The sequence below is a fragment of the Phoenix dactylifera genome, chromosome 3 (assembly GCF_009389715.1).
Source record: "Phoenix dactylifera cultivar Barhee BC4 chromosome 3, palm_55x_up_171113_PBpolish2nd_filt_p, whole genome shotgun sequence".
NCBI classification, from domain to species: domain Eukaryota; kingdom Viridiplantae; phylum Streptophyta; class Magnoliopsida; order Arecales; family Arecaceae; genus Phoenix; species Phoenix dactylifera.
The window spans coordinates 2571026-2599001 of record NC_052394.1 but is presented as its reverse complement, the minus strand read 5'-3'; the positions used below and the strand labels follow the sequence as shown (position 1 = coordinate 2599001).

Sequence of the window (27976 nt, the reverse complement as noted above, 5' to 3'; positions counted from 1 at the left end):
GTGGGTGCGTGACACCGAGGCAAACCGAATCCTTTGCCGCCCCATCCCTTCTCCCCACCGCAAGTCTCTCCCGCTCCCTATAACGGCTAGTTCACCAGTCCTTTGAAAGATCCAAGAACAGTGCGTGTTTGAAACGCTATTTCCTTTTCCATCACCCGGGCGGTTCCCCCTCCCAACCTCGCTGCGCTCTCTTTGCCCGGCATCGCGCGTGACCTCTGCCAACCTCCCCCCAACCCCACGCAGGGCATCGAGGCCGCCATGGCCGATCCAGGGGCTCTCCTTCGCCCACCGTATGGATACGGCCCTCCTCGATCCCTCCCTGTCATCTTCGCCTCCCTTTGCCCTTCTTATATACTCCATTCTTTCCGCCTAACTCCAGATATCTGGAGCCAGAGGGGAGGTATTATTAATGGCCTTCCGCCGAAACCCCACCCTCCGTCTCCTATTCTACGTCTACTTCCCCTGCTTTCTCGTCTTCCGCTTCTTCAGATGCTTCTCCTACCCCTTGGGGAACTCCACTTTGAGCTCTTTTCACCTCCGAAGCATGGCGACCGCACATGGGTCCGGCAAGAAGATGCGCAAGCCGTATACTATTACCAAGTCGAGGGACAGGTGGACGGCCGAGGAGCACGAGAGGTTCCTTGATGCGCTCCTACTGTAATGGCCCTCCTTTCTCCTTATTACGTACATGGCTCTCTGTTGGTTAAACATGCTGTTTTTTTGGGTCTTTTGATATCCCCCTTCACTTGTTACAAATCTTTGTGAATTGATTCGATCAGATTAAGCGCATATCTGAGTTCTTGGGAGGGATGATGGTCGTCTTGGATGGAAAAAGTTAGGATTTTGTTCTTGAAAGCAAGACTTTAGGAATGATTTTACATAAAAGATCATTAAGTTGTCTGAAAATGATTTTTTTTTTTTTAAGTTGTAAACATGAGTATTGCTTCTTGGTTAACATCTCGGTAGTACGTTTTAAACATTTCTTGCCTTCTGGTTTTCCATCACCTTCGCCATTCTTACTGTAATTGATAGATACATGAACTTTTGCATGTTTTGCACAGGGAACTGATTCCCCTAGTCCCTTTCTTTGAGTATAACGTCTTGATTTAGATCTTATAGTTAGTACCTTCTTGGATGTGGTTTCAGACCATATATATTCTTCAGATGAATAACTCAGCAAAATAAGAAACTTATATGCCTTTGCGCTTTAGCACATCTATTTAGGAGGGTGGTGTGAGCGTAGCCATGATTAATCTATTTATAAACAATAAATAAACAAATGCATGATTCTCAGTCGAGCTTGACCGAGGATTGCATTTCCTCACCTAAGAAAAATTTGATGCTCTAGATCGTATGACCTATTCATCTCATTTTGATGTTCTCGGATTCCTGTTTCTCTCTTGTCATACGCCCACTTTCTGATAGGGTTGCTTTGTTGGGGAAGTTACTTTTTAATGAATTTTGGGTCTAAATTTCCTGCAACAAATTCTTTATGTGCGGTTTTCACTTTTATTCTGTTGAATATTTAATGCCAATATGTAAAAATGCAATCCCTCTTTTGCTTGATTTCAATATGAAGAACTCATGAACCTGACCCAAGTAGCTTGGACAAGGCTTGATGGCAATTCCTTATATCATTCTAAAGATTCTTTCCTTGGTGGCTAATTTAGGTTTGGTCGCGATTGGAAGAAAATTGAAGACTTTGTTGGTACAAAAACTACGATCCAGGTATTATATTCGGTGCCATACATGAATCTGAATTCTTGTATCATTTGCCTCCATAACTTGCTTTGAGAAAGTTTGCATTTGGTGGGTAGATTTGGTGTATGATGCATGAGTGGCAGGTAGCATGTGGTTAGTTGAACAACGATAATTTATGCTTATAACTTCTAATTGGTTGAAAATGTATACGATCTTCACGATCTCTCTGCATCTGTTTTTTGTATAAGTTTCTGTCACTTTATAACATTCGAAAGTTCAACAATATATTCACCTGTAGCTTTTCTAGTTCCTCATTTTTTCTTTGGCATTTTCTAGTCTCCTTGGTGCAGAGGACAATATGCTATGTTCCATAGAATTAGCTATCATGTCAATTTGTTGTCAATAGTATTTTGAGGCATCCCTTGGATGGCTGACCATAATCACATGATTCATCTCTTTTCTTAAATGATTAAAGATAAAACCTTTTACATTCTAGGTTGTAGGAAGCGACCTAGGAGATACAAGGGAAGCTACCAGGATGAAGGATTGCTTGATATAAGAAGTGCACTGGCAATAAAATGCCATATTTAGTGAGTGAACAGCTTGTGTCACTAAATGAGACTAAGCTGATAAGTAGAACTATTGCAATTGCATTACATTAGGCAACTAATTCTAGTCTCCTCTCTTTTTTCATTTGATACCAAATATATCATTGTTTATAATGCTCATCTAATATATAACAACCCACGATCTCACCCAAAAAGACTAGCCAGAAGTGTTATTTGGATTCTTTGGCCCAATATAAGTGCCCAAAATCTATCCAGTGCATAGCTGATGGGGGACTAAACGCACGCCCGCATAGGTCTTCAGACACTCCCATCGTTTAAGCCTAGTGTCATGGTCAGTCTAAAAGTCTAAATCTATTAAAATCCAATTGCAAATACTATAAATCCAATCACAAACACCACCATCAGCCATAATCAACCAAAATAGACCTATGTTGCAGTGTCCTCTAGTCCACATGGGCCATAGGCCATATTTGCATGGTTACTATTTTATAACGACTTAGGACCTTATCCAAAAAAAAACTAGCCAGAAGGTATTATTTGGGTTCCTTAGCCTTGTATAAATAGCCAAGATCTACTCAATACACAACTGATGTAGGTTGAATACATGCCCTCATAGTTCTCATATTATGAATGTAGGAAATTATTGCATCTTTCCAGCTTTCCTTGTAGTTATCAAAGTGCGCAGCAACAACAGTTAAATATATCACTACATGCTTTTGTTGATCTATTGCATAAGGATATTGTCCTAACTGCTTGATCATTTTTATGTTTGTTCTCTCGTGACTTTGTATCTTTTTGATCACTATGAGAATGCACACTCTATTTTACCAACAAAGATGATGTTTTTGACACCAAATGATGAATACTGCATTTGTGATCACCACAATCATGGTCGTAACCATAAGGAATGAGGTTGTTTTATCTAGTGATTGCATAAATTCTGAACCATTTACTCTTGTCATGGGCTAAATCTTTGGTTAGCTGAAGCTTCTTTGGAATCTTTTCTACAGCACACATCAAGAATTTCCCTCCTCATATTTTCTAACTTCTATACGAAAAGTTAAATCCCCTTCCTATCTAATTAGTTATGAGGGTTGATGAGCCATGTTGGATTCAAGCTAGAACGACGAAGATGTTTTTGAAAGATCATGATTACTATATATTACCATCAGGTATCAAGGAAGCAGCCGAGACAGGAAATTTGGGATTTGTTCTGGCATTTGACGAGATCGGTTCTCCTTTTCTCTTCCCCTCCCCTTTGTTCAAGCTAGCCGCCAAGGCCATATGTCGTGAACTTATCCTTCTTCCTCCCCTGCACTAGCCGAATCCACATCCTCGTCCTCGACAAATGACCTTTTCCTTGATCTCCTGTTTTTACCTTTTCCTGCATGCACTCCTCCATGCTCAGTTATGGTGAATCTATCACCTTTTATCACCATCATGGCAATGGCGAGTCCAACATTCTGTCACCATTGCTAGCTCTATGCACCAGACTCAACTGATCATCTCTGCTGGGTTCCAACTTTCCCAAGTCCCAACCCTCTCCTCTTAGATGGTTCGTCTCCGGCTGCTCTCCTCAGGGCCCAATCCCAAGCTATCACCAGCCTTGATTACCAAACCCACATCAGCTTGATAACAATACTTAAAATATAGCTGCTAATATACCATGATGTTTTTGCTAATATACCATATTTTTCTTTGCCGATATTTTGACACAGATCAGTTTAGATCAGTTTTTTTTTTCAGTAGATTTACTTAATTTTATGATCTTTAGTATGTTAATCTTATGGTTTGCGATCATCTCTATTATCATGCATGCCGAATGATAGTAATTATCTTGTCTTATTCATTGTACTATAACAATTTCGCTTTTATCTTATTATCTGGCAGTTTTCACATAATGGTAATGAAGAACAGTTATATCTCATCCACCCAGTTCTAGTTCTATTAATGTTAATATATTATTCGTTCCCTTGTATAATATTGGGATATTGAAATTGAAACATTTGGAGTATTAGTTTGTCGCTGTTTCAGCTCTGTCCTCATTATCATTATTGCTACTACAAGGATTGCATTTTCTATGTTTTATGTTTGCTGTAAATCTTGAATTTAATGTATGTCCTTTCAGCTAGGCAAGTTATCTATCCTATCTGGAGAACAAATGAAGTTTGGTTGGAAGAGAGAGAGTGAGCAAGGTGGATTGTTGTTAAATCGAGGGGTTCGGGATGATATGTGCATATTAAGAAAGATGATTAGAAATAGGATTAAAAGATAGATAATTCGAAGATCAGGCCAACTATTTTTATTGCTTCTCTTACCTTGCTCTCAAATCTACTTGAACTACTGCTAGTTGCAAATTTTCTTCTATATGCCTTGATAGATTTGAAGTCATGCTTTGCCTTTTCTGTTTTCAGATCCGCAGTCATGCTCAGAAATACTTTTTGAAGGTTCAGAAGATTGGGTTAGGGAATCATGTGCCTCCTCCCCATCCTAAGCGCAAAGTGGCTCATCCACACCCACAAAATTCTACTGAAAATTGTTTGTAGTCTTATTTTGTCAAGATATTCTGTTCACTCATGTTAAGTTAGCATATTGAGTTCGGCATGTTAACAATTTTTTTTGGCAGCTATCATACCTCTGCAAGCATCTATACCTTGTCCTTCTGCGTCCAGTAGCCTTATTCCTGCATGTGCTGTCTGGGATGGTCCATCTAGTGTTAAAAATTACAGTGAAGCAACTTCTGTGGCAAATTGCTATACTGTTCCTCCTGAATTGGAAGGCACAACCTTGTTTCTGTAATATTTATGAGAACATATTGTTAAGTTCTTTATTTAGAACCTCATAGCACTTTTGTTTGGCAAAATTTGGTAAAAACAGGAGATAGTGGATTAATGGGGAAGGCGAGCATCCACAACCAAATTGTTAGTTGGACTGGAAGTTCCAGTAGATCATGGCCAGTTCCTGAGGCAACGAAGCAAAAGAATCGTCAGTCATCATATCATGGTGATCATTGTAGTTTCCGCAGATATCTTGTTTCTTTTTCTTATGATTAACTGTGACTGTTTTTTCCCCAATGGTATTGGAACTCAAAGATCATGCATTCAAGTATTATTAGAATCTATTATGCACAATAGAATTCTATACTGCTACCTTTTTAAGTAATAGTTGCTTGTGTTAATGTATTATTAGATCACATAAATATTATAGCTACCATTTGCATACAATCATCTTGGACATGGATAAAGGATTAAGGGTAGTTCAGTCTTCATCATGTTGTTGTCTTCTATAATGTATGATAATTTCTTATTAAAATTTTGAACTAAAGCTATACTTACAACATGAAATCCAAAAGCACTCGATCAAGAAATCTCATAGATGCTTTTGTATCCTAAAATGACAAATACTTTCCAACCACTGTTATAGATGTAGTAATTTGGAGGAGGAGTTAGGTTTTACCGTTGGCATGTCATTGCTGATTTGATAAAATTGAAAAGGAACTTTTTTCTTTGATATGCTAGCTCAAATCTCCATAAAATGAAATAACAAAGAGCAAAATGAATTTTATGGGTGGATCGAAATCAGGGTCTCCAACTTTTGTACTTTTCTTAAAACCCCACTTAGATAACTGTGGTACAAGGCCTCTATTTATACTAGTGATGTCTTGCTCTACTAATTTGAATCAGCTCCTTTTTCTAGTTGAAGTGGTTGAAATTATCTAGGAATATAAAGATATAATTGTCAAAATTTACCAGAAAGCTGGATCTCCAACTTCCACATCAATTTTATGGTATGTTCTGCCACCAATTTGTTCCAAACTTAGAATGAATTCTCTGTTCAATGTTTATTAAAAATAGTAAATTATATTGGTTGGGCATTTAAAGGACCATAACCCCAAATCATGGTCACCAAGACTTTAATGGCACTATCTGCCAATTTCCATGTTGTAGATCTTGACGAGATACTCAATTTCAAGAAAAAAAAAGAAACATTGAAAAGGAACTGTGTGTGCTAAAGTTATGCCTTATAGGTGCAGTGGATCTTACTCCCCAACCCCATGCATAGCTACCCGAAGTGGCCTAGCTAGCCCACCAGGTGGTCCTTCCGGATCAACTACAGTTCAAAAGTAGTTACAACTGCTCAAAATACTAAACAAGAAACCACCAAGTCTTTAATGCTATTAGCAGCAGTTCGTTCCTGAAACCACCTGATATCAAATATCATGAGCATTTAGTCGCTTCTAGCCTTTATTCTTATTGCTGTCTCAGGGAATTCTACTTTTAGGAACAATTAAAATATGATAGATTAACTCTATTATTTGCCATCTTTTTGCCTTATTTGATATTTTTCTTATCATTTTAAATAATAAAAGATATGATCTAGGAATAGTAATATCATATAATCCATTCTTCTTGTCTGTGTATTGAGAGTTTCCATTGTTTTCTCGGTTGCAGCCTCTTGCCTTATTTTTCCTTCTCCATTTTATTTTTCTTCTGATTGACGCTAGTAGTAGTCGCTTTATTTAGAAAGCGAAGAGGATAAAGTTATCAAAGTGATTTTGAAGACATTATTTCATCGATGAATGAGAATCCATGTCATCACTATGATCCTGTAGGTTTTGTTTTTGTGTGTGTTGAGTAAAGCTAGACTACTTTCGGAAGCAGTTGACCTTACCCCTTTGAGTGCAAGATAAATGGTAGATCTTTTAAAGTTAAAATCTACACTTTGGACTATGATCTCCAATGTCTTTATTGTCTACAAAATACAAACATAAAACACATGTTTTGGATTTCTCTTGCCTATGCATCAAGTGGATTCAAATGGATAAGATACTATGCTTTCATTTGACTTATAGCTTATAAGTATCCAAATTAGTCAACTTTTGTTTTATGTGTTTTAAGATGTCTAGATCAAGATCAACTGTTTGGATTCTAAAATACATGGCCTCTAACGTATTATAGCTCATTAACTGTATTGCTAATGTCCATTTTGTGGTCACTTAATGCCTAGGTGAGACTTGAGAGACATCCAAAGCACATAATTCCTTGTTTTCAGGTAATATGGACATCATAAATGATGATCATTGGTGTGGATTTGAATTTTAAAAGGGCTATAATTGATTTTGCACTAAAAGTAGCAAGAGTTAACTACCTCTGGAAGTACTCCAGCTTTATTCTCTTTATCTTATATTATATATTAATATAATATAAAATACATATACGGACATGCATGCATGCATACATATATACACACATGCAAACATATATTCTCCTACTTTACCCAGACATATTAATGTGCATAATGATGATGGATTTAATGTATCTACAAAATTATGTAAGTTTGTCCTACCCGTAAGTGCATGGGATTAACAACTAGGAGTACTTAGGTAATTTAATCCATTTATTCAAATCTCTTCCCATTTGTATTATATAACCTTACCCTACATAGTACGGACACATTTATGTGGTGTTTGTGTGCAATAAATATCCTTGTGTAAGAATCTATGTCTCTCATGATGTTCACACACCTATTAACAACTCTGCAGGTTTTCTTTCGACATATTTTTCTATGAAATAGTCATGATTACTAATTTTTATTATCAATTACTTGTGTTTCTTATCATGTAGTGGTACCAGACTTCGCTCAAGTGTACAGATTCCTTGGTGGCATGTTTGATCCAGATATTATATGCCCAGTTGAAGCTTATCTGGAAAAGCTGAAGGAGATGGATTCCATCACTGTGAAAACTGTGAGTTTTCATAGTATAATGTTTGTTATCCATATTCATATTTCATCACACTGTGTTTATTTTTCCTGCTCCATTTCACAGATAACTTACCTTTCTGTTTATTTTTCCTGTTTATTTTCCTGCTCCATTTTCTGGTAATTTTCCTGCTCCATTTTCTGGTAATTTTCTTACAAATTATTTTCCAATCTACTCTTCATCCTCTGTTTAATGTAATCACGCTGGATATAGAAAATTAGTTTGGGAAATCTCAGTCCCAGAAAGTTGTCTTATGTATTCATATCTTAGCCAGCCTGGTTCCAATTTCTTGATTTTTTTCAATAGTCAGAGATAACTAGCAATGTGGGTTGGTAGTTTTTGCACTTCTCATCATTCTTGTAAACGTGCCATATTAATGTTATCAGGATACATGCCATGCTCTTGTTAGTCAACAGTATGTCATGGCACCTTCTTGAAGGTGTAGGGCACGTTTAAAAATTTGGAAGAGTAGGGTCAAAGTACTCGAGAAAAGGAAAAGGAAAACAGCTCAGTTTGCACATTGCGATGTGCATTTCATCATCATCACCCACAAAACAAACTCTGTTAGAAGCATGCTTGTTTCATATAAATAAAAAGACTATTTTTTTCTTTTTGCTTTGATAAGCTCCTCTTTTTTCTATCTTTAGTAAAGCACCAGTTGTTTTCCTTGTAATATAGTCACATGGATTTTTTTCTAATTTTCTAATGTTTCCCTTAGCCTTTGTTACTGTGTTTTACAACTTCTTGGTAAGTCTTACCTTAGCTTAGTGGCATTGAATTTTTACAATTTTCTAGATCTGCTTTGATCTCAAGTCAGTTTTCTCTGCTCCTCCCTTCTGGCTAGTTGCACCCCACTAGACTGCTGAGCAAAGTCAAGAATGTTGACATGGTATGTGGAGGAGAGTTATATTAGGTTGGCCACCATGCTTCAAGATTTGGTTTCATGAAGTGGAGCCTTCTTTCACACCTATGCTCCATAGCTAACTGTCATCTTCCTGGTGATAAAGTCTGGCTATCATTATCATTAGATTTTCCCATTCTTAAATGCAAGTGTTACATTTCAACTCTCTCTCTCTCTCTCTCTCTCTCTCTCTCTCCCCTTTTTTTGGCTGGGTATGTTACATGTGTGCATGGTTCTCTGTGTGTGTGTGTGTGTGAGAGAGAGAGAGAGAGAGAGGAAGAGAATAAATGATCATTATGTTTTACCATTGTGCATTGTTATAAGCATGTATTGTATCATATATGTGGTATCATTCCTTTATTTGATGGTCCCATTTGCAGAAAATCTTGTGCCAGGTTATCGTATGAAATATCATATTATACCTCGACTCCAAAAGAGATGTACCCTAGTATTAAATTTATTTTCTAAATGCTTAACTTTATGCTAATTAATGTATAAAAATCCTTGTTCTTTCTACATGGCATTTTGACTCTGAATGGAGGAGACTTGCATATTTTTTTCTTCTTACTTTTCCCCTTTTTCCATTTTCTGATGCCGCTTGATGCTTATGCAGATTATGATATTGATGAGAAATCTCACTTTCAATCTATCTAGCCCTGATTTTGAGCCTCTAGTAAGTATACCATGTGCATTCATTATTATAATTAAGGCAATGTGAATATCTTTTCCTTATTCACTACTATGGCATGTGAGCTGACAAGGATGAAAAAGCACTTTAAAATAATTTGAAGTAATTATGAACGACTTCAAAAACACTATATCAAAGTGAACTTAAGCTTAGCTCCAATCAACCAGCCTTTTCTGCTATTTCTGGTTACATATCCATCAGCAATTAAAAAGCATTTCATTGAAAAGCTTCAGGCAGGAATGGACCATTATTTTGTGTCAGACTTTGTAGGAGAGAAGAAGAGGAGAGGTGGTGATAAAGAAGAAAGTATAAAAATGGATTAGAAATTGTAGGGCAACTAGCATCTTACAGATATCTTGTTCTCTAGAAAGCAATTTTCAGGGGTCCAGGATTCTTTTCTGCAGCTCTGACATCAAACTATTTGGTGATTTCAGTCCACTGTTAAATACCAGTAGCCTCAAGATGATCATTCAGGAGATGAACTATGCAATGTCTGTAAATAAACAACAAAATCCAAACATGCTCTTAAGACTCAGTATATGACAATGCCTGTGGGAAGATGCAAGCAATTGGTATGTCATATCTGCCAGATTGACTTTTGTCATTGTTATGATTGTTGGCTAAAGTCAATCTGGCAGATATGACATACCATCCAATAAAGATATATATAACCTATAGCCGAATGGCTATAAGTAGTCGATATATATATAAATTTCTTAAAAGTTGCAAAACACCATCCAATAAAGAAATCTCAGTACCTTTTGCCCTGACTTAGTTGACTAATGTAAAGATCGAACTAGTCAGTTCACTTTTGAGTTTTTTTATGTATATTGACATTTGACCTGATGGAAATAAAATTCAGGTCCAGAAGTCCCTCATTCTCACCCTCTTTGAAGGCATTTAATGTATATGGAGTCCTCCATAGGATCTTGTGCTGAGTACTAATATCAAAACCTTCCTAAGAACAATAGGCATGTTACAAATACTATCATGCAAGAGTTAATGGTGACATTTGGTTCAAAGTGTCATAGTTAAGTTTCCATCTACATACAAAATTCCTCTTTTGTAGCTTTAAAGAAATTATTCCTTTAATAATTGAAGATTTTCTTCACTTGTCAAAAAAAGATATATTCTCTGCCTTCAAAGAATATGTTTATATTCTTCCCATATTTTGAAATCCTTTTATTTCCTTCATTTCTTCTCATCTCCTGTACTTTCTTTTCTACTATTGTTCATGGCTCAGGGAAGATGGCTATCCAGGTATGATGCAAACACCAAAGCGATTGGTGTCACCACCGAGACAGCTGCTCCCGCCCAAGCAGATGTATAGTTCATTACTATACCATCATTCTTTTAAAAATATTTTTGACCATTTTCTCATCTTCTGCCTTACTGAATCCTTACTGTTCTTCATGGAACAGAGGTGGTTGTTGGCTTATGATGTGAACAGCAACTGAGATGGCTGGCCCTGCACAAACATGTAATTTAGCATGTCAGCACCAAGGTGCTAAAAATCAGTCTTCCTGAATGTGTACTAGCAGGGGATTCTGATGGTAGCTATGTAAGAATAAAAAAAATAAAAGGATGTTATGCTGCTTGGACTCTGGAATTCAGTGACCCATGTACTGGAATAGAAGAATTGTTTTCAGAATTTTACTATTGCTATCTTTTTCTGATGAAGAACTTTTTATTTATGGAGCAAACTAATGTTAAGGAAATATGTCCTCAATTAGATTGATTCTTTGTATCTAGATCATTCTTAAAATGCTAACTAGTGCAGGTGCTCGACAACAATTTGGTATTCAGAAAGCCAACATCACTGTATGTTTTCTTGTTGCACCTAAAAATGTACGAGTTTGTGCAGCATAACCTTTTTAAATAGCGAGCAAATGTGCATCTAATTTTCCTTAATTTCTAATTGAGCTTGCATGGTGACTTTCCAGAAGCTAGTTGATCACTTGCATAAAAAGGAGAGCTTTTATATTAGGATAAAGGAGAGAGGCCTTCCCTTACCAAGGGATTTTAGAGGAGAAACTGGAGTTGAATACAAAGACAGCAGAGGCCAATGTATTTAATCCTGTTATTGATTAGAACCAGAGGGGCTCATACCTGAAGTCGGCACAGCGGCCGCCGACCTTTTAGTGAACCGTAAGTCGGCAGGGCAATTGAAGAATAAAAGGCCCCCTTCAATTCTCGAGGAGCGGGAAGAGGCAGCCATGGCGAACAAACTCATCAGCCAAATGGGTCTTCCTCCATCCGTCGCCAACGTTTTCGCCGCTCGTAACATCTTGACCGCCAAGGTAAAACCCTTGTCCTCCCCCTTTTTCTCCTTTCTCCTGTTCCCCAATTTCTTCCCTCCAAAACTCCCTTCTCTCGCTGGATTAGCCGCGGAAAAGCTCTAGCTAATCCTAGGGTTTCCTCACGCCTTTCGCTTCCCTTCTCCTCAGGATGCTCTCTCGTTGCCCGAATTCGAGCTGATGACTCTCCTTGGCATGGGTCTCGATCAAGTGAAGTCCGCCGTGGAGCGCATCAGCGAGATCACATGTCCGCCTTACCAAACCGTGAGAAAGAAAAAGAAATCCCTCCTTTCCCCTCCCCGTATGGTCCTTTTTTTTGCTGCTTATCTGGAAGGGTTGTGCAGGCACTTTCTCTTATGGAGGATCGTGTGCGGTTAGGAGGCCATCTCCCGACGTTGCTTCGCGGTCTTGATGATGCCTTGTGTGGAGGGATACCGTTTGGGGCCCTCACGGAATTGGTTGGCCCCTCAGGGATCGGTAAAACCCAAGTAAAGAAACCTTCTTGATTTTTTGTTCGTGTAATCACTAATCGATGGCCAGAAATTAGTTTTTTTGTTTGCGATGCAGAGTTTTATGAGGATAAATTGAGAGGAGAGTTCTCTAGCAAATCGATTTTGAGAGATTCGATTGTTACAAATGAAAATCCCTGGTTTTATGCTTTTTCGGATTTTTCAAGATTCTTGGAATTTGCTATAATAGTCATCCATAATGAGAAGTATCTGATGGCAATGCAGATGGAAAGTCTACTTTCCTTTAACTGTATATTCAAATTTTTGAATGATTAACTTACAATGAAGATTTCTATTATGCAAACTGTCTCGTTGCTTCGCCTGAGAGTCATCCAAAAGTGGATTTCCAGGAAAAGAAACAAAAGAAAAGAAATTGGATATGTCATGAGAGATGTTGTTAATAGAAAAGTAATGTCTAACTGAAAAAAAATGGTTTTATACTAGTAAGTAGAAGCTAACTTCTAATTATTTTTCAAGCTCTCTCTCTTTTATCTTCTTTATGACTTGTTTATCTCTACATGATTTTTATCTCTTAATATTTAACAAATTTTAACTTCTTTTCTGTTCACGTTCTAGTTTTGTCTAAAGCTCTCACTATTAGCGGCTTTGCCTTCTTGCTATGGAGGCCTAAACGGGCGTGTTATATACATTGATACTGAATCTAAATTTAGTTCACGCAGGTAACTCTTAACATTTTGGTATGCTGGTGCTTCTTTCACGTTTGTGATATTCTTAGCCGATATTTGTTATGAATATTCAAATGACAGGATGGTAGAGATTGGAGAAAATAGTTTCCCTCAGATATTTCAATCAGAAGGCATGGCACAACAGGTCTATTGCAAAAGCATACTTTTGTTGTTTAAGTGTTCGTTCTATATCTCACCACATAAAACAATGTCAGATGTTCTTGCAAGCAATATGCTAGTACCGCTCATTATGTTGTGGAAGTGCTGGTTGAATAAGAAGTAATATTTAATTGAATCACAATTTACAATCTGAAATTGAAAATTAAATTGCATCTTCTGGCTGAGTTATTTTCATTTACAAAGAAAATGCCTGTAAATTATGCTGCTGACTTGAGAATGACTTGAAAGCTCTGTTTAGGGCTTAAAGTTTTGCGATGACTTATTTTGCAGATGGCTGGTAGAATTATAGTTGTACGGCTGACATCATTGCCTGAATTCACGGAGAGGTGCAGATACAGAAATCTAAGTTTGTTTTGGATCTTGTTTACTTACAGAAGGAATGCTATATGAAGTTTTCATATCGATTGCCAAAAGACAATATGCTTTTTTCAGTTTAGATGATTTTTGTTCTAATGTTGTTAATTTTGTACAGTATGCTCTAGGTTAAATTATAATTCTTCAGCTATTCAATGTTATTGAAGTTATCAAAAATCAGTATTTTTTCCTTGATGGTTTGCTTGCAGATTGCAACAGTTAAAGTTGACACTTATCCAGCATGATGTGAAGTTGCTTGTAGTTGATAGCATGGCTGCTCTTGTTTCTGGGTGAGGTGCATGTCTTCTGCTTATTTCTACTGAGATTTTTTTCATATGCATATGTGCATTCACACTTTTAATATCTGTCCAGCAACTGTGGTTCAAAATTTATTCTGCTATCTCATTTCTCAGAGTTATCACTGAGTAGAAGCTACAAATTTAAGACTTCTAGGCAGCTGAATAAGTACTTCCAGATTTTCTATTTTTTTCTTCGAACATCCAATTCTGCTCAAAGGAAATTAATACGTGCAGACAAAAAATTAATAAAATTTAAACATAGGTCAGAAGAGCTAAACTGCAGTTCTAATTTCAAGAATCTCATCTCACCAGCTTCAATCAGGAACTTGATAGCCTTCTTCCAGCAGTAATTAGTTGTTTATTATCCTTCCATCTAAAAATTTTGAATGAGCATTCACACTCAAAGGTGTGATAGTATCATCACCTCAGAATGAAGCATAACACTATAATTTCAACTTTTGGGAGAAATGATAAGGCTATACGCAAAAAACTGTAAAAGAACTTACGCTTCCATCATAACATCCTTAAGTGTTGAAATCTTGAAGAAGGAACTTACCTGATTTTGTTTAGCTTAGGTTTCATCAGATAGCCTTAGATAATGTTTCCATTTAATATCAGCAAGACTTCTAACCTGATGAGGTTCCCCAGGTTTGGTTTTTAGGTTGCTTGCAATGAAGAAGGAACAAAGTTAAGGACACCTGAATGAGAGAGAAAAATGCATTCTTAGTTGAGAGAGAACAAGGGGAAGGAAAGGATAAAGATGAAAATGATACCATGCTGTTGAAGATCTGTAAGGGATTGATGGCTATCAGCCAATGAAGAGAGCCAAATTGCTAACAACCTTTTTAGTGGGATGAATCATAATTACATCCAGGCATATTACGGGTGCATAATCTGTATGATTGCAGTAATTGGACCTAACTATAAGTTGTTTTACAAAATAAAAGAATGGGTGTTCCAACTTGGACATATTTGTAGACCCAACTTACAAACCGTATAATTGAATTCATTATGGAAAATATGATTTTTTGGGTGTTTTTTAACATAAATATAAGGTTGACTAGAATGGGTACATCATGGTAGCTAATACTTGTAGCAGACTAACTGACAAGCCTGTGAACTACTATGCAGTTGGTTTCATGGTAACATCTTTTCTTTGCCAGAAACTACGCAATGCAGGTTGCTGTTGATTAGAATTAGTATGTGCTGGCTCAAATTTGAACCAGTACCCCTGCGTCGGCAAAGTTCAAAGAACAGCTAAGAGGAAAAACAGGAGAAGAAAGAAGATAATAATGGAAATTATGAAAAGAAGGCAATCAGTGAGATTTTCTGATAGTTCGCTATTATATTAGAATATTGTTATTCTATCAAATTTTGCATATTTGTTTTTCTCTTTTGTATACACCATTAATATTCAATCATAGCAAATCATAATCCTAAACGAGATGTACAAAAAATGTTGAATTGTTATATATGAGAAATAGTGAATCTTCGTTAATCATTACTGTTTTGATTGGCATACATCTTGCATGTATATGCACATAAATGTCTACATTCTTCTTTGATTATGTATCTTAGGGGTAATGACACAAGAACTGCTGGTCCAAAGCAACATTTGCTGAGGTGGCCTCTTTCTTTTCTAAAGTAAGACCCTTCCCCCTACATTTATACCAGAATTTTTCACTCTTAATAAAGGAAGTCTGCACTTTTCCCTTTTGGATTTGAAACACCTCTGAGAGCTTTCATCAGTATACGAACTGTCCTTACAAAAATTATGAGCGATCTGTAGGTCCCTTGCCGAGTTTTCACGAATTCCTGTTGTGGTGACAAACCAAGTCCGTAGTCAAAGTAGTAATGAAGCCTTTCATTATCCATTTCAAGGTGTGTAGGTTTATTTCTTTGATATTGGTGGTTTTCTTATTTGGTTGTAAATTAACTTAGGCCATCATGTGAATCTCTGTACAGGGAAAGAGAAGGATTCTAGCAAAAATTTTGAAAGGCTAGAGTCTCATCTAATTGCTGCTTTAGGGATCCAATGGGCTCATGCTGTAACCATCCGTCTTGTCTTTGAGGCTTATTCAGGTTAATGGGGCCTTTACACATATGAGTTTAAATGATCTTAAAAGCTCTTGTTATAAAGTATATTAATAATAAAGATGTGCAAATAATTTTTTGCAATTTCAGTTTGATAAGCACATTATGAATGGTCACATTTAGTAATGTGCAGTATCTGTTTCTAGTTTAGATTAACAGATGAATATGCAAAGATACCCAAAAACCTGGAAAAAATATAGCAAGAGGTAAAAGATTGGCTGTTGAATATTGACTTCAATGGATGAACAAATTAAATCTACATGATATTTGCTCTCTATTTTGAACAGGCCCCTTCCATTCTCACAAAGAAAGTGCCAGTCAACCAATGTGCTCTGAGTCATTTGCTAGTGAGGTTACAAGATTGGGCCCCTCACAAAACCTTATAGAAAAGAAAAATCAAAACCACTCTAAAACATAATTCTAGTGACTCTAGATTTCCCTTTAATGTATAATTAAAATAAGTGGAATCAACATTATGGCTGAGCACCATGGTGTGAAATAGTCTAATTACTGCTAGAATCTTTTCATGGCATAAAGACCTAAAGCCTTGATAAGAGAACAAAAGATACATAAAATTTCACTTCTGAAATTATAAAGAAATGCTTCAAAACTTAAAAGCATCATAATGCTTTTAAAATCTTAACTTGACAAGGGGCTTTCTTGGACCTCAATGGCAGTTCTTCCACTAGGAGACTTTCTTTAGTAAATCCTAAGGGGTGGCTGCATAGTCCTCATGTTTTCGGACCTGACAAATTTCAATGAATTCTTTGTTAACAAAGTTTTAAGTACTAGTGGGATGGTGAGGCATTCCACCATCCTGAGTGGTAGGATGGGACACCTTTCCGAGTGTTGGGATAGAACAAGCTGCGAAATAGACCAGGACAAGACAAGACATTCATTGTCTCAAGTGTCGGGATGTGGGGCATCCTGCTACATGGAAAAACTGGTACAGCTTCATCCTGCAGTATATGAAACCTTGTTTGTTAATCCTTCTCAAATTTTTGTCATGTTCTATCTTGAAAGACATGTCTTTCAATGATCAAACAAGATTATAACACAAGCTGGTACTATTCTGCACATATTTGTTATCTCCCAACCTTGTGCCATAAATAATGCAAAGATGGGTCCCCCAAGCTTCCTGACTTTCCTAGTTTCTTCTTGATGTCTGAATCTTCAAATTATTACAACAAAAAACTCGACAGGCGAGTTTCAATAACTATTTGCCTGACAAAACATACGTGATTTCATGATGAAAGGCATTCATCAGCCTCATATTTAGTAACTTGTGAATTAAACATGTTTTGCAGCAAGTTTTTCTCCTAAGAATCTTTAAATTGTCAATCAATATTAACATCTTCAACAATCTTATCTTAATGAAGGTCTGCATCTTGGCATCCCATCTGATCCTTGTGAAGATCCTTCATATGCTTGCGCGATTCTTTCCTGTCGTCTTCAATTATTAAGGAAAGTTAAATGAGTGGATGAGCCATTAATCAGCATGCAACAATATCATTAATTCATCCTTATCCCATGACCTAACAAGACTTAGCTCAATCTCCATTAGTTAAGGTTTGAAGAAAGATAAGGGGATGCGGAGGGTGAGCCCATGGGGTGAAAAGGTGGCAATTTATTCTGTTTTTCTTTTTTTTGTTGTTGTTGTTGGGGGTGGGGGTGGGGGTGGGGGGGGGGGGGTGGAGATCTTGTTGGCTTGAGAAGGAGGTTCTATTCAACATAAACCCTAACAGCAGAGGAATTTTAGGGTTCAGAAACATCGACTGACGAACCAAATCTATTCCTAAGTTTTCTAATTCTTTTTATTTTTCATTAACCCCTTTCTTTATTTTTGAGACTATGATTGGTTCTTTTATTCTAGACTAGATTTTTTCCTATAGTAATATCCATACGTGATAATGAAGATAAATTTTTTATGTAGAACTTTACTTGATTTGACCTTACAACAATCTAGACCCTTAAAAATTTAAAAATTGTGGACTTTATTCTTAAATTAATAAGTTAATATGGAACCCTGTTCAATTTGTGATTTCTAAGAAATCATTGCTTGTAATAAGTAAAAAGGAAAAGATATACTTTAGCTATGTGATTCCGAGAATAATTTGGTGTTGTATTCAACTGAAGTAAATTATTCTTGGGGAGAAGAGCATGCAAAACAATACAAAGTTGTAGGTGTATGATGAAATTTCATTACTTGTAGCAAGGGTTTAAGTATTGGTGGCAGGAGACATGCCACTTAGTGGTGGGCATGGGCCATCATCTAGCTCAACAATATGTCATAGCCATGGGCGAAGCCAGGGGGCGAATGGGGCCATGACAATTAATCCTTCAACCCTCCCCCGCACCCAAAAAAAAAAAGAATTATTTTTTTATTCCCACATCTCTCTTTAGTCAAGATGAAATAGATATAAAAAAATAAAGGGAAATTCCACCACACCCTTAAACTAATCCATAATTGTCTCTCCACCTCATCCACGATTGTCTCTCTCTCTCTCAGCATTCAAATAATCAAGTCCCCTATCTATATGTTTCCTTTATCTGTTCCCTTCAAAAAATATCCTTAATTTTAATAAGAATTTGTTGTAAATATGGAAACCTAATTGGTCCTAAACAGTCAAATAACATCAGGTATCGTGTGATAGTTTTTTTGGTCACAAAATACATGAGTCATGCTTGCGTTGAAATATATGAATAAAAGGTAAAAAAGTCAAGGAGAAAGTGCTTGAAAGAAAGAAGGCTCACAGTTTCCTTCTTTCTTCCTTTTATCTTTATTTTTTTTCTTGTTATATTACATGAGGCATGAAAAATAGTGTTTCAAATGTCTTGCTTGATGTAGTTTTCTAGAGATCTTTTATATGAATAAATGACTATATTCATGATTCCTTATTATAAGATTGCTATTAGATTGTAGCTAAAACCTGCCCCACCCTTGATTACTTTTAAATTCAAGTTTGTACAACTGAAACCAGCATTAAGGGAGAAATGTTTTACATAATGTTCTAATTATTTTGTTTTCGATTTAATTTTAGTTCATTTGGTTTGAGCATTAGTTGTCAAAAAATGTTATGCAGCTCGTGCTACCAAATTGAGAAATGAGTAGAAGATAAAGTTTGTTTGCATTAGTTGGTTGGACATGTTGATATAACTAAGAAGTAATGGATTAAAGTTTTCATTATACAAGTAACCAGAACCTCAATAATAAAATATCCATATGCATATTCTAGTATGAATTTATGGTATTAGTATTTTTGCAGTTTGTATGAATCCACACATCGGTCCTTCATTTTCTATAATAAAAAAATTTCGCATATTGGTCCGCCTCTGGCACTAGCACATTTTTCTTGGAGTGTGTATGGTTTTTTTAAGGGGTTCTTTTTATGGGGAAGAGAAAACTTGATGCTTTAAACTTCTTACTTTTAGTAAAGATTTGTTCTGTACTTCCATGCGTTAAAGCAATATTTTAAACTCTGACATGGTGGTGCTGAGTAATGTGCAGCATGTATTTTAAAATAATATGACATTTTGAGAATGCGCCCACATTAACTCAATGAAAATACTTAACAAAATTAGAGAGTAATTATTCATAAAATTTTGGACGAAATAAATGTGGAACTAAGATTTGAAAAGAAGGCGTGCATTCATGTTGAATTGTTATATTAGTATCATATTGTACTGAAAAAATGGAGGTAGGATATAGGACAATTTTATCAGGCCTTTGGGCTTGGCAGTATTTGGATCAAATGAAATCTATGAGCTTTTAAGATTTTGAAAACTTTCTGGCACTTGAAAGTTGCAATATCATCCCATAACCAAATTTGTGGAATTTGTTTGAGTTGGAACATTGACCTTTTTATTTTATGATTTGAATTTTTGATTGTTTATGTTGGACTTTAATGCGGTAATTCCATATTTTCATGTAATATCTTACATAAATTGACAATAACTATTCACTTAAATGAGATTTGTTTAAAATAAAGCTTGTTTTCAGCTGTTTGCCTTTTGAGACATAAACTGTCTACAAGCAACAAACCACCTCCCATACCTCTTCAAATTTAACAAAATGGTAAAAAAAAGTTATGAACTTTTCTGTCTTAGTAATGAGCAGTACCAAGTCATGTCAACTCCTGCCGAACCGACTTGGGTCAATACAGTTGGAGTTCCTTAATATCATGCTGCTACCTGATACCAAGCCAGTGCTGGGTACCAGTACTGGCCTGGCACAGTATCAGCTTGCAAGGACCAGCATGAGCTGATACTTAAATCGATAACTTGCAGAGTGTATCTTAACAAAATGGCACTATCTAAATGGAACTTGTATTGTTGGACTTTAAACCTGACATCTTTTATAGCAAAGTTACTTGAAGGGCTTTCAGATAATTTAAGTGAGACATTCAAAATATCTTCTCCTTTTCTTTGAGCTTTTAGCTGCTAGATAGTCTGAATAATGGATCCAAGCTTTATCCAGCACTAGCCTTTCTTGCTTGGGTCTGCATGACCATTGTTGCCTATCCATGTTACCAGTTTTTTCTTGATGGTTTTCGTGAGTTTCTCTTCCTTGTTTCTCATTACTTTGCTACTAATGTTTGCATAAACTGAGCCTGCTCAACTTCAAGCAGTAGGTCTTTCTTGGGTTTGCTTTGCCGTTCTTGCCTAAATATGATCTGCCTACATGTCCATCATATTCTTTTATCATACTCTAATCATCCTCCAGCTGCTACTTGTTATGATCATTCTGACCGAGCTAGAAGTTGTCTCCTATGGATGACCTAATTGTGGTGTCAACATTCATAATTGTTGTGGAGGAGGTATTTAAGATTGATAGATGCCTAAAAACTGGAAATTGTCCACTCAATTAACTTATACTTCCTTGAAGTTTGGGTGTTAGTATGCAAAATACATATATTCCTTTGAGCTCGATAATGTGTTTCATCATTCTGTTTTATGGTATTCCACATTTATATAATAATGATCTTCAAAGAAAGAAAAGTTAGCATCCTTTATCAGAATGGTGTTGCACCAATCTGTATCTTCTATGATGGCTTTGTAGATGCAGATCTAACATGCTGTAGTTGTATGATTGAACCATACTAGGTCATAAGGATGGCGTGTCTAGCATAAACAACATTGTTTGAGCTATTGTCTCATTTGAATAGTATTTCCTACCCATATGGCATTGGGATAGAAAATTCCCACTTATGAATGTATGCAGACACACTTGTTAGCATGGTCGGCGGAATCGTCCCGAACCAGGCGGTTCGGAGAGTACGAAGCCGTGCCGGCAGCGGACCGGGATAGTTCGGCAACCAAAACAAAAAGTCGTCGGAGGGGGAGAAGGAGAAGGAAAGATAAGGAAAAGGGAGAGCAAGCGGGGAAGAGAGGGAGAGGGAGAGGAAGGAAGAGAGAGGGCTGCAGAGGCCGGTGAGCCGTGAGGAGGCAGAGCCCCTCCTTCGCGAGCTCGCCAGCACTCTGCCGGCCTTCGCCACCCTCCTCTCTCCTTCCCTCTCTCCTTTTCTCTCCTGCTCTCCCTCTCCCCCGCCTCCTCGATTGTGTCGGTACGGGCCCAGCATGGAACAGTATGGGGGTGTATCGACCCATGCCATCGGGCAACCGGTCCGGGCCCCAGTTCCGGCACAACAGACCTTACTTGTTAGATCTATTTTACCCTCTTGGGTTTCATAATATACTCATACTTTGTTTCTTGCTTCCATATTGTGTATGAAACATCACTGTCTATGCCATATCTTCACTAGGATTAAATTGCTATTTGGAGTTCATAGGAGCTTGGTTAATACTAGCAGCAACCTTGCTAAATTTGATCCTTGAAATGAATGCAATTGCAGGTCAGAAGTTCATTAAGGTGGCAAAATCGCCTATGTCTCCTGCAAGGGCATTTCCATTTATTGTGGAGTCATCTGGAATTTCACTGTTAAATGACGATGGCTTCAAAGTTATGGGTCGAGAGATAAACACAATTCGCTTTCAAGGTCCATTGTTTAAATAAATTTATTGTAGCTTGTTCTGTATTTTGTATCAATTTTGTTACATATTGATGGGTTTTCTTGCAAAATTCAGGTCACAACATTCTTGAGCAGTGAACTAGGTGGTGTTCTCATTCATAGCCAATTTTCACAGGATTTTCAGTAAGCTGTCACTGTTGTTTATCATCATCTCAAACATCTGTTTCATGGATTCTGAAGCTCAGTCATGAATTTTTCTTCGTCTAATGAAAGTGCTGTGTCTTGATGATACATAGAGTTTCATGCATACAGTTTGTGTAGTTTTCGTTGTTACTCTGGGAAGTCTAATAAATATTACATGGTAAGCTAGATGGAACTTTGTAGTAATGGAAATCATGGAAGCGTCCTTAGTAATAGAAGTTCAAGTTGCAATCCAGCAGCTTCATTTGACATTACCATCTAGCTGAATTGGGTAAATGCATGATAATGACTGAATGTAATTTAGATATATCTGACACTCCTTGAAGGCGAATATCATAAATCTTTTGGGTGAGTGCACACACCCACAGAAGTGTAGTTTGTAAAAGATGCCACATGACTTGGAATCTATTAACACTCAAATTGTTATGATGTATCAATAGTGTAGAACCAAATATTCATAAGTATATATGCTTGCCATTTCATACAAATAATAAATCATACTATTATCCAAATTTTGGGATGTGTTATGCATGAAGTTCATTTTGTATTGCCACAGCGCTGCATGGTGAACATGAGAAGGCTATCAGAATAATTGGACATGTCATGGATATTGTGTCTCAAAGAATATTGAAGGCCTTTTTTGCGCTATCTTTGTTTGCTAAAATTTGTATGGGGAAAGGAAGGAGTATTTTAGGGAGTTTATCAAAGTACAGAGATTAAAAGTCACTTTATGGCATTGGAATCTCCATTTAGTCAAATGACTTGTAGATGCTTAGCGATCTAGCGCGTGCAAAAACATATAGATTTGTGCCATCAAAACATCTCTTAGCATAGTGATTTTTCATCAACACAGTGACTTACCCTAGTGAACCTTGGCCATCATACACTCTGTGAACCTTAGAGGATATTATCTTAATCATGATCTGCCGAACCAGACCGTACCAGCTGGTTCGGCCTGGTACGGACCGGTTCGATGTGGAACCGGTACCCGGACAGTGTGAAAACTGGTTCCAGCTATTTTTGGGCCAATCTCGATCAGTATGCATACGTACTGGTCATGTACCGGTGCGAACCGGCCGGTTAGCACCGATACGTTTTTTTTTGGAAAGTGCGCGTGGCCCTTTCGGCCACCCGCTCGGGCAGAGCGCCTGCACGTGGACATGCGTTTCCCCACCCCGCGTAGTTCCGCGCACTGGGGAATCACAAGCGGGCACGATTTTCCGCGCTGTGAAACGCCATGTGGGCGTTCCCCAGCCCGCGCGCCCATGCATGCTTATTAATGCCACAGAGTGGCATTTATCCCGCGGGCACGATTTTCTGCCCGTGCGCGGTTCCGCGCATTGGGAACCGCGTTCGCGAGCAGTTTCCTGCGCTGTGAAGCGCCGCGTGGGCGTTTTTTCCGTCCGCGCGGGGCAGTGCGCCCGCGAGCGGTTTCCCACGCTGTGAAGCGCTGTGTGGGCGTTTCCCTTCCCGCGTGTTTCCACAGCCCGCGCGGGGCAGTGCGCCCGTGCGGGCTCATTAATGCCCGCGAGTGGCATTTAATGCCATTCTGTGGCATTTATCCCACGCGTCCATGCACGGACGCGAAAACCAAAGGATAAAAAAAAAGCCTACTGGTTCGTACCGGACCGGTTCCGGAACGAACCGAACCATACCGATCTGGTAGGCGACCAGTATGCCTACCGGTATGGCGGACCTTGGTTTTAATATTTTGTTTAGTCTAGTATGCTACTCCTAATCATTCAGCTAATTAAGTGCGAGGTTGACTTTGTAAGAACACCAGCAAGCTGTGGTTTCTTTATGATGACTATGGACTAAGAATTTCAAGCAGATTGAGAACTTGGAGTTGAGTAGCTTTGCAATTAGTATGCATGTGTGAAGTACATGATATATGTCAAGTTAATCATCTATTATTGTGCAAAAAATAAAATGCATTTTGCAATTTACCATACAATGAGTTTGTTGATAGGTATTGGCATTTCAAAAAATTATTTATTTTTTTGTGCGAGTGCTCTAAGCAAGGTTCGCCATTTTGGTACCGCACCCTGTAACGGTGCCACACTAGTACTATATTGGTGCAGTATGTGGTCTTTTCGGCATATTGTGTATCAGCATGCCTCCCGTACCAAGTACCGGTACAATACGATATGGGTTGTACCATTCGGCTCAGCCTGGTACGACGACCTTTCGCTCTAAAAGTTAAATTTGTACTTTAATATACATTTGTTATTGCTTGAACTTTAATGTGCATGTATAACACCAGGGTTGAAGTTTTATGTTAATTATGAAAAAAAATCAAAACGAACAAGGGACAATATGGACACATCAGAGTTATATGCAGGGTCCGTAATCTCGGTATCGATACCATATCGGTACCGGATACCATAGCGGTACCTTATTGGTACGGAACGGTACACCTTTGTACCAAAATAGTTTTTTAATCATTTTTCTCAATTTTTATCTCGGTACGCCTCGGTACAGACTAGTATGCACCTCGGTACGGGGCTTGTACTGATTTGCAATTAAGTTTCATACTAGTTTTCTTCCGGTATGGTACGGTACACCTCGTAGCGGGCGGTACAGTAGACCATGGTTATATGATTTAGGAACCTCAAAAGCCTCCTTGAAGATCCATGCATTAGCTTAATTGGTTGCCTTGGGTAAGAATGAAATCCTTGCTTTTGACAATCTCCACCACCGTGTGATGCTAATAGCTGTTGCAGATTATGTGGATTAAATTTTACCTTCTTACATGGTGCAAATTCTCTCTTATAATATAAAGAAACGTGTGATTTAATGAACTTCTGTTTAGCTTGATCAAGAAATGAGGCCCTTTCTGTTGTTTGGTGGCTGATCTGGTGAAGTTTTATCATTTGATTTTGTGGATAAAATTAACAGGGTAGATGTAACCATCATATAGATTCTCATTGATGTGATTTCTGTCTATTTAATCTACTTGTTGAAGCAAAATTGCAAGGCTAATGAGCTTATTGTGTTTGGCTGTGTACGTTACAAAGCTTTTTGTATGTCTTGAGTGAGTTTTCTTAATGCTAGATCTCTATGAACATATTAACATTTGAATTTGCTGATTGAAAAGTTATGTGGGAATGTAGTATTCCGGAAGCAGATTTTGGAGCAAGGAACAATCCTCTTGTACTAGTGTTCCTGAACAGCTGCTATGGCATTTAAAAGGTAAATATCCTCTCCTAGTTATGACTTCAAATTTTCTTTCCAGTATTGAGGAAAATCCTTCTCTATTATTATGGTTAGACAAATCTTTGCTCTGCTGTATGGCCGAATACCAACAGTCAGAACCTTACATTCCTAGACTCTTGTTTGCAGCTTCGAAATATTCATGCTTTATCTGTTTGGGGCCATCAAATGTGGACTACTTCGTAATGAGCTTGGCGATAACATATCCATTCTAACTATGAAATAAGTCATTGCCAGGCACATTCATGTTTCCAGAGGTTATATGTTTTATAGCATAATTCTTGGCTACTAACCTTGCAGTCAAAAAAAAAAAAAAAGGGTTATCCCAGTGCTCAAGGCTCCTGCCACTGCAGGTTTTCGGAGGGTAAAATGTATACAATCTTACCCCCGCATGCTAAGAGTCTATTTTCGTGTTTTCAACCTATGACAATTTAGGTCACAGTAGAGCAACCTTGCTGTTACGGCAAAACTTACTCTCAGGCTACTAACTTTGGAATGTTCTGGGGAAAACATATAAGGATTCATAAAATTCACCTTAACTAGCGTATGATTTCCTTAGTCTTCTAGAAGTCTTTTCTACACTGAATCACCTTGGGATCAATTATCAAACCTAGCTTGTTTCCCATAACTGTTACAAAGTTACAAAGTGCTCAAAACCAAGATTATTTTTTAAGAATTTGTTCACTTGTAATCCATTGTGAAAACATGGAGATCAACTTCAAATTTACTGCTGTTAGGTTACCATCTTGGGAGAGTTTTTACATGTTTCTGACTTCTTTTGCAGCTCTCATATCAGTGATGCACAAAGCAATGCATAAACAAGGAAGCTTATAATAGTAAGGTGAGAACGATTATAATGACGAAAGTATTGTGAAATTTGGAGAATGGATTCACCATTACATAATAGCTGCTTGATTACTCGGGTATATTGAACATGACATTAGGTTTACTGAAAAGATGAACACTAGATACAAGCAAATAAATAATGTGCTGGGAAAATGGAAAAGTCTTGAATGGTGATGAGCACATCAAGCACAAGGCCTTTGACTGGGAGGTGCAATTGGGTCATTGATGCCGGTCCAATCAAAGCATGTAGAAGCCTTTCTGACATTATTTATATGTTCAAACAACCCCTTGTAGTCAATAGGTGCATTGGACAAAATATAATGTTCATTGAAACTAGGTTACGGAATTGTCCTATGCCCACAAAATTCTTTGAATGATGGGTGCTAGCAAACTGGTGTTGTTTCTGCACCAGCATGTTGCAGGTACTTTGAACTTTCTTCCATAGTGACTGTCTGTCTATCAAGTCTTCTTCCTTCTGGTTCCTTTTGAACTTGATTATGAGAAGCTGAAAAATTCCTGAGAAATGCAAGTGCTGTCTTGATTTCCACGTTTTCCTCTTTCAATAGCATTGCAGAATTCTTCCATATAGCCTTTTCAACATGCTGAATATAGGACCCCTTTTTAATGGGGAAAAAAGCTTTGATGATGATGTTGTCTCGGGATTCCTCCTCAGTATTCCCAAGGATTGTTGGTATATAGTCTCTAGATCCAGGAAGAGTAAAAGACCCTAGCAACTTTAGTTGAAATAAGCAGCATGTCACATTCATTCATCATCATTTTCAAGTGCATTACGAACAAAGCCTCATGGAATTTTGGAAGCCAGCGCCTATGAATATTAACCTAAGCATATCAAACTATCGTTGGACCACCTGACAGCCGGGATCTTTGACCCAAACCCGATATTTATTGGGTTTTGTCTCCAGGCATAGTGTGAACAATGTGATTTTATCTTTTGTTGAATCAAATGAGTAGTTTCTGGCTGGATCATGTCTTCCTTAAATTCTGGGTTTGAGTTTGAATCTAATTCATTTCCAGGTGCCAAACCACCGGGTTTTTCTATCAAGCTCAGGGCAACTTCAGCATGTGGTTATAGCCGTGCTGTAATGGCTGTGTATGGTTTTGACCATGAGCTCAATTAATCAACAGGCTTGGATATACATTTTTCCTCTGCTATTACAACCATTTTGAGCCATCATGCTTTTAGAAGGCTTTTAACAATAAGGCCATCGTGTATTCTTATAATATGACAATATTTGAAAAGAAAATTTAGATCTCAGCCGTCATGCAGAACGACATGACCGAAATCCATGGATTGAAACTTCTCTCGACTCCATTCTTTCCTTCATAGCGTAAATCTTCTCTTCCTTTTCCCAAAAGTCGTGCTGGGGCCTCTCCTTATATCGTGGAGGATAATTTCATTCGTTTGAATGAATTTTCGGTGAATAAATATGACACCTCCTGTATTGTAAAATATAACATATAGAATTAAGATTTTTGGTCAATAAATAAAGCGTGATAGTTCTCCATTTCAAGTAAGGTTAGTAGTTTACTAGCAATAAAGTATCATTCTTTACTCACTGTAAAGTGCGTTTAAGGTTAGAATATACGTAGCACGCAGCTTCATTCACCCAAAACAGGGTGCTATATCGGAGTAATATAATCAAGTGATGCCTGAATCATTATAGCATTGTCTAAGGTTTGCATTGGC

At 37.5% G+C, this 27976-nt stretch overlaps 2 protein-coding genes across 5 annotated transcripts; both read left to right on the top strand.

Annotated features, from left to right (window-relative positions):
* Nucleotides 1-140: 140 nt before the first annotated feature.
* Nucleotides 141-11338, top strand: LOC103709013 (protein REVEILLE 8). The gene is made up of 9 exons (XM_008794171.4): nucleotides 141-657; nucleotides 1671-1728; nucleotides 4685-4808; nucleotides 4897-5049; nucleotides 5148-5273; nucleotides 7895-8016; nucleotides 9546-9605; nucleotides 10864-10944; nucleotides 11042-11338. Exons 1-9 carry the CDS (start codon nucleotides 410-412, stop codon nucleotides 11075-11077), a joined length of 1008 nt encoding a protein of 335 aa, XP_008792393.1. The 5' UTR covers nucleotides 141-409; the 3' UTR covers nucleotides 11078-11338.
* Nucleotides 11327-27586, top strand: LOC103709025 (DNA repair protein RAD51 homolog 2). 4 transcript variants are annotated; one of them, XM_008794182.3, is made up of 16 exons: nucleotides 11327-11468; nucleotides 11564-11920; nucleotides 12068-12181; nucleotides 12262-12405; nucleotides 13003-13106; nucleotides 13194-13257; nucleotides 13563-13618; nucleotides 13856-13936; nucleotides 15524-15589; nucleotides 15735-15826; nucleotides 15911-16027; nucleotides 21892-22035; nucleotides 22124-22191; nucleotides 25323-25401; nucleotides 26207-26263; nucleotides 27304-27586. In XM_008794182.3, exons 2-13 carry the CDS (start codon nucleotides 11837-11839, stop codon nucleotides 22144-22146), a joined length of 1089 nt encoding a protein of 362 aa, XP_008792404.2. In that variant the 5' UTR covers nucleotides 11327-11468; nucleotides 11564-11836; the 3' UTR covers nucleotides 22147-22191; nucleotides 25323-25401; nucleotides 26207-26263; nucleotides 27304-27586. The 4 variants fall into 4 exon arrangements, with proteins under 4 accessions (XP_008792404.2, XP_008792412.2, XP_008792421.2 ...); XM_008794190.3 differs by lacking the exons at nucleotides 11327-11468; nucleotides 27304-27586 and adding an exon at nucleotides 26367-26815 and having other exon boundaries at nucleotides 11666-11920; XM_008794199.3 differs by lacking the exons at nucleotides 11327-11468; nucleotides 26207-26263 and having other exon boundaries at nucleotides 11666-11920.
* The last annotated feature ends 390 nt before the right edge of the window (nucleotides 27587-27976 follow it).